The following is a 16213-nucleotide window of genomic DNA, read 5'->3' as shown; positions in this document are numbered from 1 at the left end:
AGGAAGATAACAGCACTTACAGTGGATTATCTCACAACCCTATCAGATGGGTATGAACACTACTCCCATTTTAAAAGAGGAAAGTGAGGCTCAAAGGGCAAGCACTAGCTAGCAAAGGACCAGGGATTCGCACTAGAGAGCATTTACTCTAAAAACTTAATACCAATTAAATCTTTTAACAAATCACTAAAATTCTACGTAGAGAAAATCTGATGATATAACACTGGGTGAAGTTTTGTTTAAAATTCCATAATTATACAAGTATAAAAATAGATAGCAACAGGGCTGGGGTTGTAGCTCAGTGGTAGAGCACTTGCCTGGCCCATGTGAGGCACTGGGCTCAATTTTCAGCACCAAATATAAATAATAATAAATATTATAATAAAGGTCCATCAGCAACTAAAAAGAAATAAAATAAAATAAAAAATAGCAACAATCAAGGTAATTGGAAAGGGTAGAAGGAGAAAGATGGCAGCAGAAACACCAGATACCTTCCTTAAAAAAGACTCAACGTCTCCTGGGCAAGCAACATGGTTTGGCATTAATGAACCGAGCCATGACAATACTCAATCCCCGAAGACAGTGTAAGTACCATCATAGCTTTTCCTCTCACCCCTTCCATAAACTGGATTCTCTGCTGTGGGTCCATCAGTACTGACCAGCCTGAGAACAATCGCTGATAAACGTCAAGTTACTCAACATCAAGCTGTTGTCTGGTCAGCATATGGAATGCCTATTTGTAACAAGTAGGCATGTATCCATCCTTGTTCAGGAGAAAAGCTCAATCATATGCAAAATAAAGCTCCCAAACATTTCAGAGATCAGGCATGCTCAAAAGCTAAAAGTTGTTTTCTCCAATATTTCATGGGAAAATGTGTAACTCTAAGCATGGAAAAAAATTCTAATAAAGCAAATACACACAGACACAGGTAAAGGACTGATTTGCCTTGAAGCTAATATTTGAGAGTTATAAGATGGACTGGAAAATTGGTGACATAATTTAAATTTTCCTAAATACACACTCTCTTGGCTTGGAGCCTCCCTGCAAGACTGTGAATTAACACCTACCAAATATAGCTGCTTTGGGTCAATCACAAAGTTTGGCATAACACTGAAGCTAGCCTGGGCGAAAGACTGCTATTTTCAATTCTAAAAGATTTTCAAGTGAAGCCTAAGTGTTCACAAAAACATTTCAATGTCTTGAAAAACACCCAAATGTAAGTCAATGTGTTTTCCAAGGGGTTTCTTGTGTATCAAATCTAGCTCCCCAAATCCTAATCTTGTAATAGTAAGATATAATTTCTAATACAGGCATTCTATAATTAAATACAATCAAGTCACTATAATTTCTGCATCCAATGCACTAAAATATACAGAACTATTCCATGAATTCACACTATAAGTTCAAGTTTAAACTACCTAAATATTTTTAATCAAAAATTGGTTGTGTTTAAGCCAAGGTAAGGGTTCAAACTCTAAAACCAGAGTTCATTACAACAGGTCTTCTTTCCTATGTTTTAAACTAGTAAAACAGGAATTTCTCATTCATATGCAGAGCTTGCATTAAAGAAATAGACCATTTAGAAGCCTTGCTTTTGAAATTATATACCTACCTCAGCTTGTAAACCCAAGCTATGACACTATTCATGACATTTCACAATAAACAGAGCAAGAGACAACCTGAGTTCCCTAAGACCTGTCATAAAATTCTTAGAAAGAATGACAGGTCAGTGTTTTAATATGTCAAACAAGCCTAATAGGTGCAAAGAAAGTGCCAAAATAAAATAAAATAAAATAAAAAAGAACATAGCATTAACATCCCTATAACATTCTGGATGCTGAATCACACATGGGGGGATGGGGAGGGAGGGAGGAGACAAATGAGGAAATTCAGAAACATGGAACAGCTCTCAATGGTGTCATTCACAGAGCCACTGAGCAGAGCGTGGTGTTCATCAATGATACAGTTCCCACACTTGCTGGAGCTGAGGCAGAATTAGACACAGAGCTGAAGACGGCTTAAGCAAAATAAGAGAAGAAAAAAGTTGCACACTCTAACAGCTTCAAAGCTAAGACTAACTCACAGTGAGGCTCTCTTGAGTCTCCCTCCTACCATAGACTCTGCTGTCATTTGTCATTCTGAGGTTTCAACTCACTGAACACAAGTTAGCAGGGTAAATCATTGCTGTAAAAGATCTAAAGTTTTGGACTAAAACCACTGGCAATTAAATATTTTTAAAAGTTATAATTTATTCAAGTAATGGTGCTTTCTAAACATTTTAATCTGCTTTGTTTTTTGGTACTGGGGATTGAACCCAGGGGGACTTTATCACTAAGCTACATCCCCAGCCCTTTGTATCTTTTCAGACAGGGTCTCACAAAGTCGCTGAGGCTGGCCTTGAACCTGCACTCCTCCTGCCTCAGCCAGGATTACAGGCAGATTACATTCAGTTGTTTTTCCTTCTATCACCATGACGTTCACTTATTTTCTTCACACTCACAATTAGTATGCATTAGCCTTAAAACAAAATATTAAAGCTGCAGTAATAATAATAGATCATTATGGACATGTCTTAAAATTTAAATGTTTCTCTTAAGCAAACAATTAGCTTCAGTTCTCAATGTGATTTGAAATTTGAAAGTTCTATAGAGACTTTAGAGACCAGTAAAAGCATGTAATGAAACATCTCTCAACTCACAGTAATCTTTAAAAGAAAAGCCATCACACCTGACATCCGACCAGAGTCAGAGTGCCATCAGTGATGATCACCAGGCTGCATGGCTGGGGTGAAGGATATACTGTCCCTGTCACAACTGACTTCAGAATCAGTAGTGCTACTTCTCCCTGCTCCTCCCAAACTTCGACAAAGGTTGGACTACAGAGGTCCAGGAGGGCTCTCGGGAGAGACAGGCTTAGAGCCTTCCAGGAAGTAGGTATTTGTGTTGGCTAGAGGACTTTACAGGGAGCAAAGAAATGATGGCCTATGTGGACAGGAAGGAAGGCGGCACTGCCAGCACCTCAGCCCAGACAAGGACATGAAAAGAACGAGATCTGCAGCTGCCCTCTATTAAATCCTGACTCTAAGCAAAGGCGAGGATTCATATTGATTGCTAAGACTTTTTCCCCCCTAACAATTAGCTCTTTATACAATTTCATCCGGCCAAGAAACGAAAAATCTTTTGTCTAGGATGCCATAGGTATAGTGCAGTCTCCAAGTGAAAATGAACCATGCCCTTGTGTGGCCCCTTCAAGACCTATGATTCATGTTTCATGGAAAATATTGAGAAATATTCCATTAGAAATGAATCTGCTTTCACAGCGTATTGTATGTTTCCTGTGTTTTTCTTCCTTCATTATCACCAAGGACATTCCCATGAAAACAAAATCTTGTTTTCTCCAAGAGTAACTATATTCTCCAATATTCATCTGCTTCCAACTTCTAAGCTGCCTTTTAATGACATCACAATGAGTTTCTGGGGTGATCTCACAATGTCTTACAGAGAAAATTATTAAGTAACAAATTAAACTACAAACAAAGGGGGCTGACCTCAGATGGTATGATTTCAAAGGTTCCAGGAAGGGCCAGCAACTAACTCTACTTTCTACCACTAGTTTCACCAAAGCAATCCCTAACCTACTGAATAGTGCTGAAACAGCCAGCTACTAGGCAGACAGTTTCAACCATGGCATAAGCAATGGGTATGACTTCAAAAATTTCCAGAAATATCCTTCTACCACTACTGACCCCTCATCCCAATTTAAAAAAAAAAAACAAAAAAAAAATCTACTAAGACGTAAATGCTTCTTTCAGAAGGTTCCACTACAGTATGACTCAGTTTCTAATTCTTTCCCAGTAAGTTTTCAAAAAGAAAACCGGAAAAGACTATCTCCCATTCTACCAGTCCTCCCCACTCCCAGCAATAGGAGCTGGACACCCTACTTAGAAGCTCAGTCCACCCAAATCTGAGCCCAATCCTGGGTGGAAATAATGTAAGGAGTTCTAAACCAGTACACCCTACATCACACATCTGCTAGGCACCCCTAAACTACTAAGTACATCTTAGTTCTGTCAACCAACTACCTATCTTATTCTCAAGACCTAGACATCACCATCCCATTCACTTTGTTGTATAAACCATCTCTGTCTCATCCTGGCACCACGCCCAGAAATCCTGTTATTTCTGGAAGAGAAACCCACCTTGCTCTTGTCACATGCCTGAGGAGGAAAATGGAGTCCTCCCTGAAGGAGCAAGGCAATGAAGAACTCAGGCTCTGGAGTGAGCTAGCTGGGGACGAAAGCGCGATTCTGCCCTTTTAATAGCTGTGTGATTTTGAAGTGTGAATCAATATCTATGAGCCTCAGAGTCTTCAAGTGTACCTACTATACTCTAAATGAGAAAATGCACAGGATAGCAACAGCAGAGATGAAACCACAGTGAAAGTTAAGGATGGCATAACATGCACTGGAATTTACAAACACATCACCTGTTTCCACATCCTACACTGCTCTACTTTACCCATGTGGAGGGAAGCATCACTAACTCATGCTGGAACTCCAATAAAGGCTTTTGAATTTTGTGCCTGGGTGACAGCCTGTTACACATTGGTGGCAGTCAATGGGTCAAGACTTGGGGTTCAGCCTATCAGGCAACTTCGGGTTTCTGAAGTTCACCCTATTGTCACAGTGCTTCCCAATCCCGGCACAGTACTTGGTTCTTGGCCCTGGCCCTTCCCATTCTGTCCTGAGCCATTTCAATTAACTGGGCCAGATATCTCCATGAACCAAATGAAGATAATGGAAGTATCTGGGTCTTCAGAAGAAAACGAAGACAAGGAAGGCCAGGGGAGCCAAAAATAAATGGGCTTCACAATTCTTCTTTAGTCAAAGGCATTTTTTAAATCACTGCAAGAGAGTCAGTGTCACTTATCTCCAAGTATTATCATAAATAAATACAAAGCTCCCATTGTGAACAGAGCAATATATTGCAGCATTTCCTGTGGCATATACTAGTTACTGACTTAGATTTAAAAAAAAAAAAAAGCCAGGGAAAAGCTAACTATGAGAATATACACACGTGTGCACACTCCTTAGAAGTAAACTACAAGTTTTCCAAAAAGTGAACTCAGGTGTCATTAAAGACTAGATTTTATATATACATTGCTCTATGCAACAATTTGCCTTCATAGATTCTATTATAAACAGTTGGTTCTACAGGGACAGGGTCTGTCATAGGATGCCAATGTTACCATGACCAGAGACTCAACTATTTTCTTACTAAACTGAAAACCTCAATTTTATACTATATAGGTAATTTTTCATCTAGCTTTTCTAGTGTGATTTTATCTAATACAAAATAGGTTGAGGTTTTCAAAGATGACAATATCCACTTATTAGAGAGAAATTCAGCCAGTAAAAATCATTGATTAAAAATCATTTCAGATTAACTCTAATTAATACTCATTGGGCTTGAATTCTTTAAAAATGTACTCATTAATTTAAAAAGAATGTTGTATATTTTTGTTTTTAAAGATACAAAAGAAGTAATGGAACTACAAAGCACCATGCTGTTTCATTAAGGAATGTAATGGAAAAACTAACTGTTTCTATGCAGCTCATTATAGGAAACTAAACTGATGGGCATTTCCTCTCATTTGTTTATGTATTGCAAACAAGTCCTCTGATGAGTTTACAGTCCAAACAAATAACCTAATACTGATCTAAGTTACATGTCAATTTACTATTTGCAATAATCCCAATAGCTGCCAGAAGAAGCTACCACGAACCACGCCTTCTGCAGGAGTAAACAAAACTAGGTGCCTAGAAGGCTTGATGTTTTCAAAGGTGAACTAAGAAAGACCCCCAAGAATGTGCTGGGAGTGGAGGGCGGGAGGATGGAAACTGACCATATTTCCAATCTTTAGATGGGGGTCAAAGTAAAAGGACTGTGGTTGTGAAGTTAAGTCATATACTCATAAAACATCTGAAGAACTCTATCTGTACAGTGGGAGATATTCTGCCTAGTCTTCCCCTTGCTTATAGGTGATATACAGCCCTCCATTGTATCCCAGGCCTAATATACTATATTAAGGAGCCTCACTTACACAAGCAGTTTCTTCAGATGACAAGGTTCAAGACTCAGCTGATGCTAAAAAGGGTAATATTCCTGGAAATCTTGGGAGAGGGCATTTTGCACATGGAAAGGACATTGGATGCCAACGGGTAAAGCTGTGATGGGCAGCTTTCTAACCATGGCCTCCAATGACTGCCTCCTGGTATTAACACCCTTATTTAATTCTCTTTCCTGATAGTGAGCTGGCCCTACTGACTCCCTCTTGCCTTCTAGTTAAATGCTCTGATGAAGCCAGCTGCCAGAAAATAAGCCCCATCCCCACAGAGAGACCCATTTAACAAGGAACTGAGTAAAACTTTCTAATGGCCCCCAAAAAACTAAATGCTGCCAACAACCAAAGTGAGGCTAGAATATCCATGTACAGACTTGTCTTAAGACAACTGAGCCCTGTCCCACACTTTGACCTTAGCTTTCTGAGAAGTCCTGAGCCCTAGGATCCATAGAAACGAAGATTGTTGCTGTTTAAAGTCATTAATTTTGGAGTGACCATTTAATCAGTGATAACTAGATATCCAATAAGTATTTTACTACTAAATGCATCATCTACATAGCATCATAATTTGAGACAATTTTTCAGGGAAAAGATATATTTTTACCTCTAGAAAATCATGCACACGTGTAAGAAAAACCTCCTTCTTTAAAATAAGGGGAAAAAATCCTTTGATTTGAATGTTTACCAAAACTTCCTTACCTTGAATGCACTGAAGTGTTCCATCCTCCGCTCTTATTGTAAAAGTCTCACCTGGATTAACTTGAACGAGAATAACCTGCCAAAATAACACACAAATTTCAATTTAATACTAGTAAACCTGAAATTTTCTTCAAGTTTTATTATCTAAATTTAAGCAGTATGCAGGAAGTATATCACACAGATACCTTGTATAAATGCAAAACTTAGGGTATAAATCTTAAACCTGGTTCAAACTTTGAGGGAAAAAGGATATGTGCATTTAAAGTTAGTCAAGTGATTCCTACTACATTACTTAGATAACTTTAAAAAAAAATCAATTTTAAGATGCCTTTTGTTTGGAAAGCACAACTTCTTTTTCTCTTTCATAAATTAAAACACAACACTTGGGCTGGGGATGTGGCTCAAGTGGTAAGGCGCTCGCCTGGCATGCGCAGGGCGCTGGGTTCGATCCTCAGCACCACACAAAATAAAATAAAGATGTTGTGTCCGCCGAAAACTGAAAAATAAATATTTAAAAAATTCTCTCTCTCTCTCTCTCTTAAAAGAAAAAACAGCAACACTTTATTTATAAATGAAAACTGCACCTAGAAATGAAGCTATGACATGACATTGTTGTATTCTGCTCCCAAGTGTCTATTACTAATCTGAGTTATAAGATTCTACTACATAACAATACAAAGCAATTCATAAAAATTAAAAGTGGCAAAAAAGAAGTATCTGGGTATAAGATCCTGAAGAAATGATGACCTGTACAAGATAAGTTAGTAATATTATAAATAAGCCCCACCAAATACTCAGCTGTTTTGTTTTGTTTTGTGTTTTTGTGGTGCTAAGGATTTAATCCAGGGCCTTGCTTATGCTGCAAACATTGTAACTCTAAGTCACATCCCCAGACTTTTCTGTTTCAATTGCCTAGGGCTAGCCTCAAACTTGAAATCCTCCTGCCTCAGCCTCCTGAATAGCTGTGATTACAGATGTGCACCACAACAACCAGCTTCACATGTTTAAGTTTATTACCTAGAGGTAGTGTTTCAGTTATCTAAACATTTGATATAAGTAGATTACTTCCAAAAGACTAGCCTATGAGTGACAATGGCAAAATATGCTCTTTCAACAGCCTCACAATTTAGCTCTAATTAAAGGATAACAAAGGGAAAAATCAGTAATTTACATCTAATATAAATTAAAGGTCATAATCCAAACTTTAAAACTAGAGTTAAAAATTATCAGGTGCAAGACTAGCACTATTAAAATATATACTTTTAGAAACTGATAGGTATCAGTGTTCATGCCTTCTTGGCTTGAAACTACCAAGTACACTGTTGTCTCCTTGCTCATCTCTGCCCACCACACACATTATTCCTTCCCTGATCAGCTAATGTCTACTCATTCCCCTGAGCTAAAGACATAGCCTCTGACTCTCAGAGCAAGCCTGGGCCCCAATAGATGTTCTTTTTTTTTTTTAAAAAAAAAAAAAAAAAACACTCTTAGTTCTTCATAGAATTTACAATTGCAATTAATTAGCTAAGCAATGATTTCACTGTCTTTCCTTCATTAATCAAGGTGCTTTACGGATAAGATCTGACTGTCTAGCTGTGTGCCTGGCATAGAATAAATGCTCAATAACTATTTTTATTGAAAGAATGGAAGTCATAAATCATAAGAAAAACTGCACAGAATTATTTTAACTTTTGAAAATAAGCTTTCATAAGATGCAATTTCAGTCAACTTTATTTACTATATGTACCATAATATATGTAAAACTCATTTCACCTTTAAAAACTAAACTTTTAATATCCATGTCTTTTGCTTCTTACAATAATTCACCATAGAAGACATGGCTTAGGTTATTAAATTTTTTTTAATTAGAAAGTACATGAACTGGGTGGGGAGGTCATTCAGGAGGAAGCAGTCTAAGCTTCATTCCTTGTGCTTCTCATTATTATAAATGATAAACTACCTCAAGGCAATTTGTTTTTCCTGTACAATAACCATGCAAATAATCCTCGAGTCTTCAGTGTACAAGTTCTCACCAATGTAAACACACTGTGCCATTTTAAGGACTCAAAAGGAAATCCCTTCAGATCTCTAGAATGATTAAAAAAATTCAATTGCTTTTTTGAAACTGAGCTTTTAAAGTTATTTAACATGAAAATCATCTGAGTTAACTCTGTTTCTACATAAATACAGGCCAAATTATACTTGTCTTTTTAGAAGTCCATGTACAAATTCTAGCATCACTGTAACAGAGCAGAAACCATCTGCTTTGTGTTTACAGCTCTAGGAATAAGCATGTAACATATGCCTATGGGATTAATTGGGGGGGGGGGGGTTAATGGGCACCAAGACTCTGTGTCCCATATTCTTTGACAACTCCAAATTGATATATTCTCTTCTACCTCACTTATAATTGTCAGGCAATGTATCCTTGACTGTTGGTTCTGAAAATACAATTCACCAGTATTATGGAAAGTCCCAGGCAAGAAAAAGGATTTCCGAAGTGGGGTATGCTCCAGATTGTCACATTATCTGCCTTGTATATTGCACAAAAAGTGTAACCCTTCCTTAGTGGTTGCTGACACTACAGGACACATTCAAATGTGGCCTGGAGGCATCCAAATCCACTAGTGCCTTCCCGGCTCTGCTTATTGAGCTCAACTTCTAAGCATTCTAACAAAATACCTCTCTTCAAATGTTTAGTTTCTGTAATTTTCACTGCTGCTGAGCTGCTATGGCAACCAGATTATAATGGCAACCAGATTATAATCTACCAAGTTACCTCAGAAACCAGGCAAATCTCTTGTGTCCCAATACCAATGTTTCTTAGTAAAAGCAAAAGCCACTATTTGAACAAACTATATTCATATTTGCAAAGATAGTTTAAAGGAAAGTGTCATGTTCTACTGAGGGAGGCTGACCACCTTGCTGCTTTCACTGTCAATAAGCAGAGATAAAAATAACATTTTGACGCACCAGCTCCAGTGACCTGCCCGCCAACAGACATGAATGAGTTCCCGCAACAGGCCTTGCATCACGCAGCCCTGAGGAGCATGAGTCACACCTTAGCAGGCTAGGGCATCTGACCTTTTGTATTATATCATACCAGTGTCTGTCTCTGCCGCCCCCCCCCCCCCCGCACACACACAAAAAAAGCAAACCTAACTGCTGCAAGTTCTCTTAAATACAAAACACATAACATAGCTGTCCAAATCTCATTTTTTGTCCACTGACTGACCGTTTCCTGCTTTTTCAAAGACAACTTTAAACCAATTCATGCTATATTCTGTGTCTTGTCAGAGAAGAAGAAAAAGGCAAAGATTTTAATCACTGATAGATTTTCTTCCCTAGAGATGTTAAAAAAGAACCACACTGATCAAAGCATAGAAGCATACCTCAGGGTACTATTGCTTTATCGGATCTGTTTCAAATCCATTAATGCTACCTGAACCAAGAAGCCCAAAATAAACACAAGGCAGTTTATCAAGGCTTAATGAAAAATAAGTGACCACTCTTCCAAAATCTAACAAAACAATAAAACAAGATTTAGAATTAATATAATTGAGCAAATGGCTGAACACAGCATCCTGGGAATGCTTTACCCAAGAAGCAGACTGAAAGAGGATGTAGCAAATCTTTCCTCACAGATATAAATCTAAATTCAACTGTTTTTTACTCATCAGAAGAAAAAAAAAAAAGAAAAGCTACTTCTGCAATTTACATTTTGCTTGGCTGATTAACCAGAAAAGCAATAACATCTAAGACTATTCCTGGAGGCAAATTTCTGATTTATGCCTCAAATAAAAAAAAATCACAGACACCTAAGCAATCATTGTAGTGTGTATCAGTCCATCAAAAACATTCTACTAGCTGGGCACAGTGGTGCATGCCTGTAATCTCAGCAGCTTAGAAGGCTGAGGCAAGAAGATGGCAAGTTCAAAGCCAGCCTCAGCAAAAGCGAGGCTCTAAGCAACACAGTCCCTAAATAAAACACAAATTAAGGCTGGGGATGTGGCTCAGTGGTTGAGGGCCCCTCAGTTCAGTCCCTGACACCTCCCCCCGACTCCGCAAGAAAAAAAAAAACTTTTGCTAGAAGAGTAGTACTCACTAACCCACAGCAAAAATATTGTATTTGCAGTACTTTTAAAGGTTCAGTCCAGGGCTGGGGATGTGGCTCAAGCAGTAGCGTGCTTGCCTGGCATGCGCAGGGCGCTGGGTTGGATCCTCAGCACCACATAAAAATTAAAAAAATAAAGATGTTGTGTCCACCGAAAACTAAAAATAAATATTTAAAAAAATTCTCTCTCTCTCCTCTCTCTCTCTCTCTCTCTCTCTCTTTAAAAAAAAAAAAAAAAAAAAAAAAGGTTCAGTCCAGTACCTGGACCATTCCAGGAAGAGACCTCATTTTGCTTCCAGAAATTTCTTTCCACTGACCACAATTTGTGAAGGCTGTCTTACTCTTATACTTACTTAGGTGTTTCATGTATAAATGAACTCTTCCCTTGGAGCCAACATTTATGATAAGGGAGGAAACGTGATACAACCTAAAAGCTGCCAGAGTCCCATGTAAGTCAAGGCTCCATTCAGGAATATCTGACAGATTTGATTTTATTTGATTGTGGGGTGGGGGAAGGGATTTGCTGGGAATTAAACCAAGCACTCATACATGCTAGGCAAGTGTTCTACCACTGAGCCATAGCCCATAATAGCTTTTAAAAATTGACCTTTGTCTGCGTGAAAGGAGCAGTAGTACCTAAGCCTGGTGCTACTATTTTCTGGACTCTTTCTTCCCCACCCTCTCCCTCATATGCTCTCATCCTAGATTACCAAATTTACTACCCATCCATACACACCTGTGAGATTCTAGTCTCCAGGTCCCAGACCACAGCTGGCCTCAGGCAAAACTGAAATGCATACATTATTTGTTCTCTTAGATCCCTCTCTTTTCTCCCAATTAGGAAAAGGGAAATGATGTGTTACAAATGACTAAAAATTTTCTTTGGGCTAATAATACACATGAAGAAAACTACCCAGGATTAAAAATGTGAGCAGGCAGACGAAAAAGGCACTGCACAGTAATGGGAAAAGTATTGATCAGCTCACCATGCTCTCCCATCTCCCCCTGAGGCCTGAATCCAAAATGGCAGGAAATGAGTAAACAAGAAGAAGCCTCCAAGAGGATTTAAACAAACACCAGGTCAAGGTACAAGGACACACTCACAGGTGAAGTACCTCAGGGGTCAGCATAACTAGTAAGGTAAATGATCTTCCTTTGATTCTTGCTGGGCTTCTTTGAGATTATTTCTAGTGACCCCAAATTTTAATATTCCGATTTCCTCAAAGGACATAAGGTTAAAATGTTGTCTCCTTCCTCAGACTTTTCACATTTATAAAATTGATTGAGCATGATGCAGTCTACTTTATCAAGTTCTTTTTCCAGATTTTTTTCTACAATGTCTACAAAAATAGTTATATGGTCAGCCAGATATGCTGATTTTTATGCTGATTATTAACCAGATTTACAGATGGGAAAATTGAGACTTAAAAGAACACAAGAAGTTTGTTCAAAGCCATTAAACTACAAAGTATCTGAGCCAGCACTGGAATCCAATCTTGCCTGACCAAAATGCATGCTCTCCTCTTCCATAACACCACTCCCCCTCTAAATGGCATGAGTTTCACAAGGTCACGTCTCTATGGTGATGCTTCAAAAAACTTCCCTAATAAAAGAATACCACTAACTGATCAAAGGCACATCCCTTAAAGATGTAGGACAAGTTTTCTTCCAGGAAATCTGTGCTCACTCCCAGAAGCAGAACCCCCTACCCTACAATTAGGATAGGGCCATTGGGTTGTGAGGGATCCTAACTTTTATATTGGACAGACAGACTAATGAGCTAATACTATAATAATCCAATCGCTAGATGCCACTTCTCATGGCCCAACATTACGCATGAGAAAAATAAAAGATGATTTCTGGGAAGACTGCATTACAAGCCCTCATGCTTCCCAAAGTCACATGTCATTAACAAAAATAGACTGGGATAGCTACTACCAAAAGAGAAAACAGATGAATCAAGTGGGATGTTTTTATGCACTGAAATCACACAATTTTATGCCTGCAGAGAATATATTCACATGGAAGAGTTCAATGATAAATGCTCTCAGAGCACTGTCTCTGACTTCATTCAGCAAATACTGGTGAGTGCCAGGATGACTCAGGTATTCCTCTAGGCACTGGAGACAGAGCCCTAGACAACACAAAGTGCTGTCCTTTTTGGGCTGATGAAAGGGAATTACCTGGGATAAGGAGTTGGAGGTCCTAAAAAGAGGTCATTTAAATAAAAATAAACCATTTAAAGACAGTGGTAAAGAAAATACAATGGTAATTTACAAAAATCTGTACATTTTTACTACCCCTAATTGCACACTGCCTTGAATAAAGGGATTCTATTATAAAAAGAGCTGCTGAGTGTTAAGAATATAAATATAGCATGAACCTAAATGGACAAAAATGTAATATAGAGGGCCCAAATTAAGTTAAAAGCCTCTTTTAAGACAGCCATAAACACCTGAATTTGAATTTTGATTATAGGACTTTCAAAACAAAGACCAAGAACATAAAAGGCCAAAATTCCAAGTAAGCTTTATGGTAGTACCTTCCCCAAGAGTAATAATTGCCAAACACCCATACAGGATTGGAGTACCACCATGACTATTTAAATAGTTTTCCTTTTGTTTTATTAAATACATTTTTCTAAGAGCAGTTGAAAGCCAAAAATATAACTTGTCTTCCCTACACCTGAATTCTCAAGCTGGGTTTTGGCCACAATAATGGGAATCAGCAGCTAAGGCCACTTCCAACCTACCAGCTCAACTCAACAGTTAATATGCTCTGCACACTGAATCTAGCACATCTCACTCCATTTAGATCCAGCTACCTCATGTCTGGTTTTGATCAGCTGAGGCTGAGCAACATGATCCCCCACTGATGTGCTAATTAATGTCACACAGCTCTACAATGAAACTTCATTGAACCTAAACAAGCAACGGTTAATTTTGCAATCATTGGACCAGTGAGGAAAGTTATTTAACTGCCTACATTCCAATAGTCTACCACTTTTTAAACCCATTTTAGTGTTGGTTATGTATGCAGATAACACTGTTCTTCTCCTTAAGATTTAAGAAAAGAATATGCTCATAAACAATGATCCTATCCTTCTGACAGAATATTATTTTCCCATATTTTGCCATTAGAATCATTTTATAATCAACTTCTCCATATTTCTAAAATTTCTTAATTGCTTGAAATTAATACTATTGTTACCTTATTTTTGTGTTCATTAACATAGTTCTAGAATTTGGGAAGGGTTTGAGGGAAGAGAAAGAAAGATCCCTCCCCACCCCAATGTATAGAATATATCACCTATTCAGACTTTGACTTTGCATAGATTATATTACCCTTTATTAAATCAAAACATAATGCAATTACCAAAACCTTAGTCATTCCATTCAACTTTACAAATATTTACTGAGTTAACACCTACTGCCAGGCACTTTATTAAGCACTGATGATTCTGTATGGGATTGATGAAATCCTACCCATCTTGTGTGTTGGTGCTATAGTACAGAAATATGCTTACCTGTAACAAAATATGATTATATGCTGGTAAGTGCTATAGAAACTGATGAAACCATCTAGAAATCAGGAGAAGTTGTAGTTGGGAGTGACATTTAAAGGAAGAATAGTCACAGCACAGTGACACACACCTGTAATCCCAGCTGAGGCAGGAGGATCACCAAGTTTGAGGCCATTCTCACTATTTAAGGAGATCCTATCTCAAAATAAAAAATAAAGAGGGCTGGGATGTAGCTCAGTGGTAGAGCATCCCTGGGTTCTCTCCCCCATGCTACAAAAAAAGGGGGTGGGGCATATTGGAGACTGCAAATGGATAAGCAAAAGAACAATTGTACAAGTAAATACAGAGGCCTGAATAGTGTGATGTGTTTAACAAAGGATAGAATTCTGACATGGCTGTCAGGATAGTAAACAGGACAGAGGGACAAAGATAAAAACTGCAGGGGCAGACAGGGCTTTCTCAAAACAGTCTTGTTGGATCTACTTAAAATTCTGGACTTTATCCTGTGAACAGCAATACAGCTGCATTAGGAGACAACTCACAACAGTGAGAACTCAAACTTAGAGGCCAACACTAGACCTGTGGAGCCCAGCAAAAAGATGTTGGTGAAACATCCATCTGCAATGTAATTCAGGAATTCCACTGTTCTAAGTAAGAGTTTGTAAAAATAACTAATAGATCAAATGTTATGGCTGTCCAGATCTCAGGGCATGCTGCAGTACAGTTCCCCTCAACCTTTCTACCAACACTGGGGTTCCTAAAATTGTGGAGGTAATGTGTATGGCTCTCCAAGCCACAGCTACCTCATATCACTATAATCCTGTTATCTTCTGCCATTCTCATTTCCATCAGTGCTGCCACCTGCATGTCTCTCTCATGCCTCTTCCTTCTAGGCTTTTTCTGTCCCTTGGTATTTGTTTCTCTTTGGTTTCTTGGGTTTTGCTCTAAAAAACTAATTTCCAAAAGCATTCAACAGCCAGCCGAGTACTCCTTCCCTTTACCTCATGCAACTTCTCAAGTAGTTGAGTCGCAGTGGACTATTCTTGCCCACCTACAATGTTTTCCATTGCTTTGCTGACCAAACAGAAAGGAGTATGAGGGGAAATACTGCAAAACAAAATTCTGAGTCTCAGAGAATCAGTACACTACTTTCTTTCAAAAGTCCAACATTAATCATACCCCGAAATATCTTTGATTTCTAAGTAATTCTATTTTAAACCAGTTAGTTGAGTTTCTTATTTCTTGACATTATAATTTTACCTTTGTCATATATATATATATATATATTATTGAGTTTCTTATTTCTTGACATTATAATTTTACCTTTATCATATTATATATATATTTATATATATATTCAGTTTTTTCAATTAAAAAATTTTTAATTGAAAAAACTGAATCCTAAAGACATTCAACATTTCAAAATATAAGTACATGCTATTACATGTTTAAGTTTCTTTTTCCTGCCATACTAAATGTTAAAGTAAAATTAGAAAGGGTTCAGGTCAGAGCTGTCTTCTGAGTAACATTACAAGTATATAAAAACTGAATAGTTAAGTCACTCTCTGCTAGCCTCCTTTTAGTTTCAACTCATCTTTGAGCTGTTTAAAAATCAACTAGGAGACAACTAGGGATGTATTCACAAGATCCATCGTGAGAAGAGCAAGTGAGACAGATGAAGTTGAGTCCCAGCTCTGCCAGGCAGGCCACATAGCCTGTCCATCCCTCATTTCCTCATCTGTAAAAATGAATA

General features: G+C 38.0%; 1 protein-coding gene across 3 annotated transcripts in view; it reads right to left on the bottom strand.

The window, feature by feature from the left end:
- FNDC3B (fibronectin type III domain containing 3B) overlaps positions 1 to 16213 on the bottom strand; it is a 325384-nt gene that overhangs the window by 222361 nt on the left and 86810 nt on the right. For all 3 annotated transcript variants that reach the window (XM_081302600.1, XM_081302599.1, XM_081302601.1), the window contains exon 3: positions 6824 to 6899. In XM_081302600.1, the coding sequence (XP_081158726.1) occupies positions 6824 to 6899 (76 nt within the window). The remainder of the gene's footprint in view (positions 1 to 6823; positions 6900 to 16213) is intronic.

Source organism: Spermophilus citellus, assembly GCF_964194105.1.
Source record: "Spermophilus citellus genome assembly, chromosome: 7".
NCBI classification, from domain to species: Eukaryota; Metazoa; Chordata; class Mammalia; order Rodentia; family Sciuridae; genus Spermophilus; species Spermophilus citellus.
This window is presented reverse-complemented; position numbering and strand designations above follow the sequence as displayed.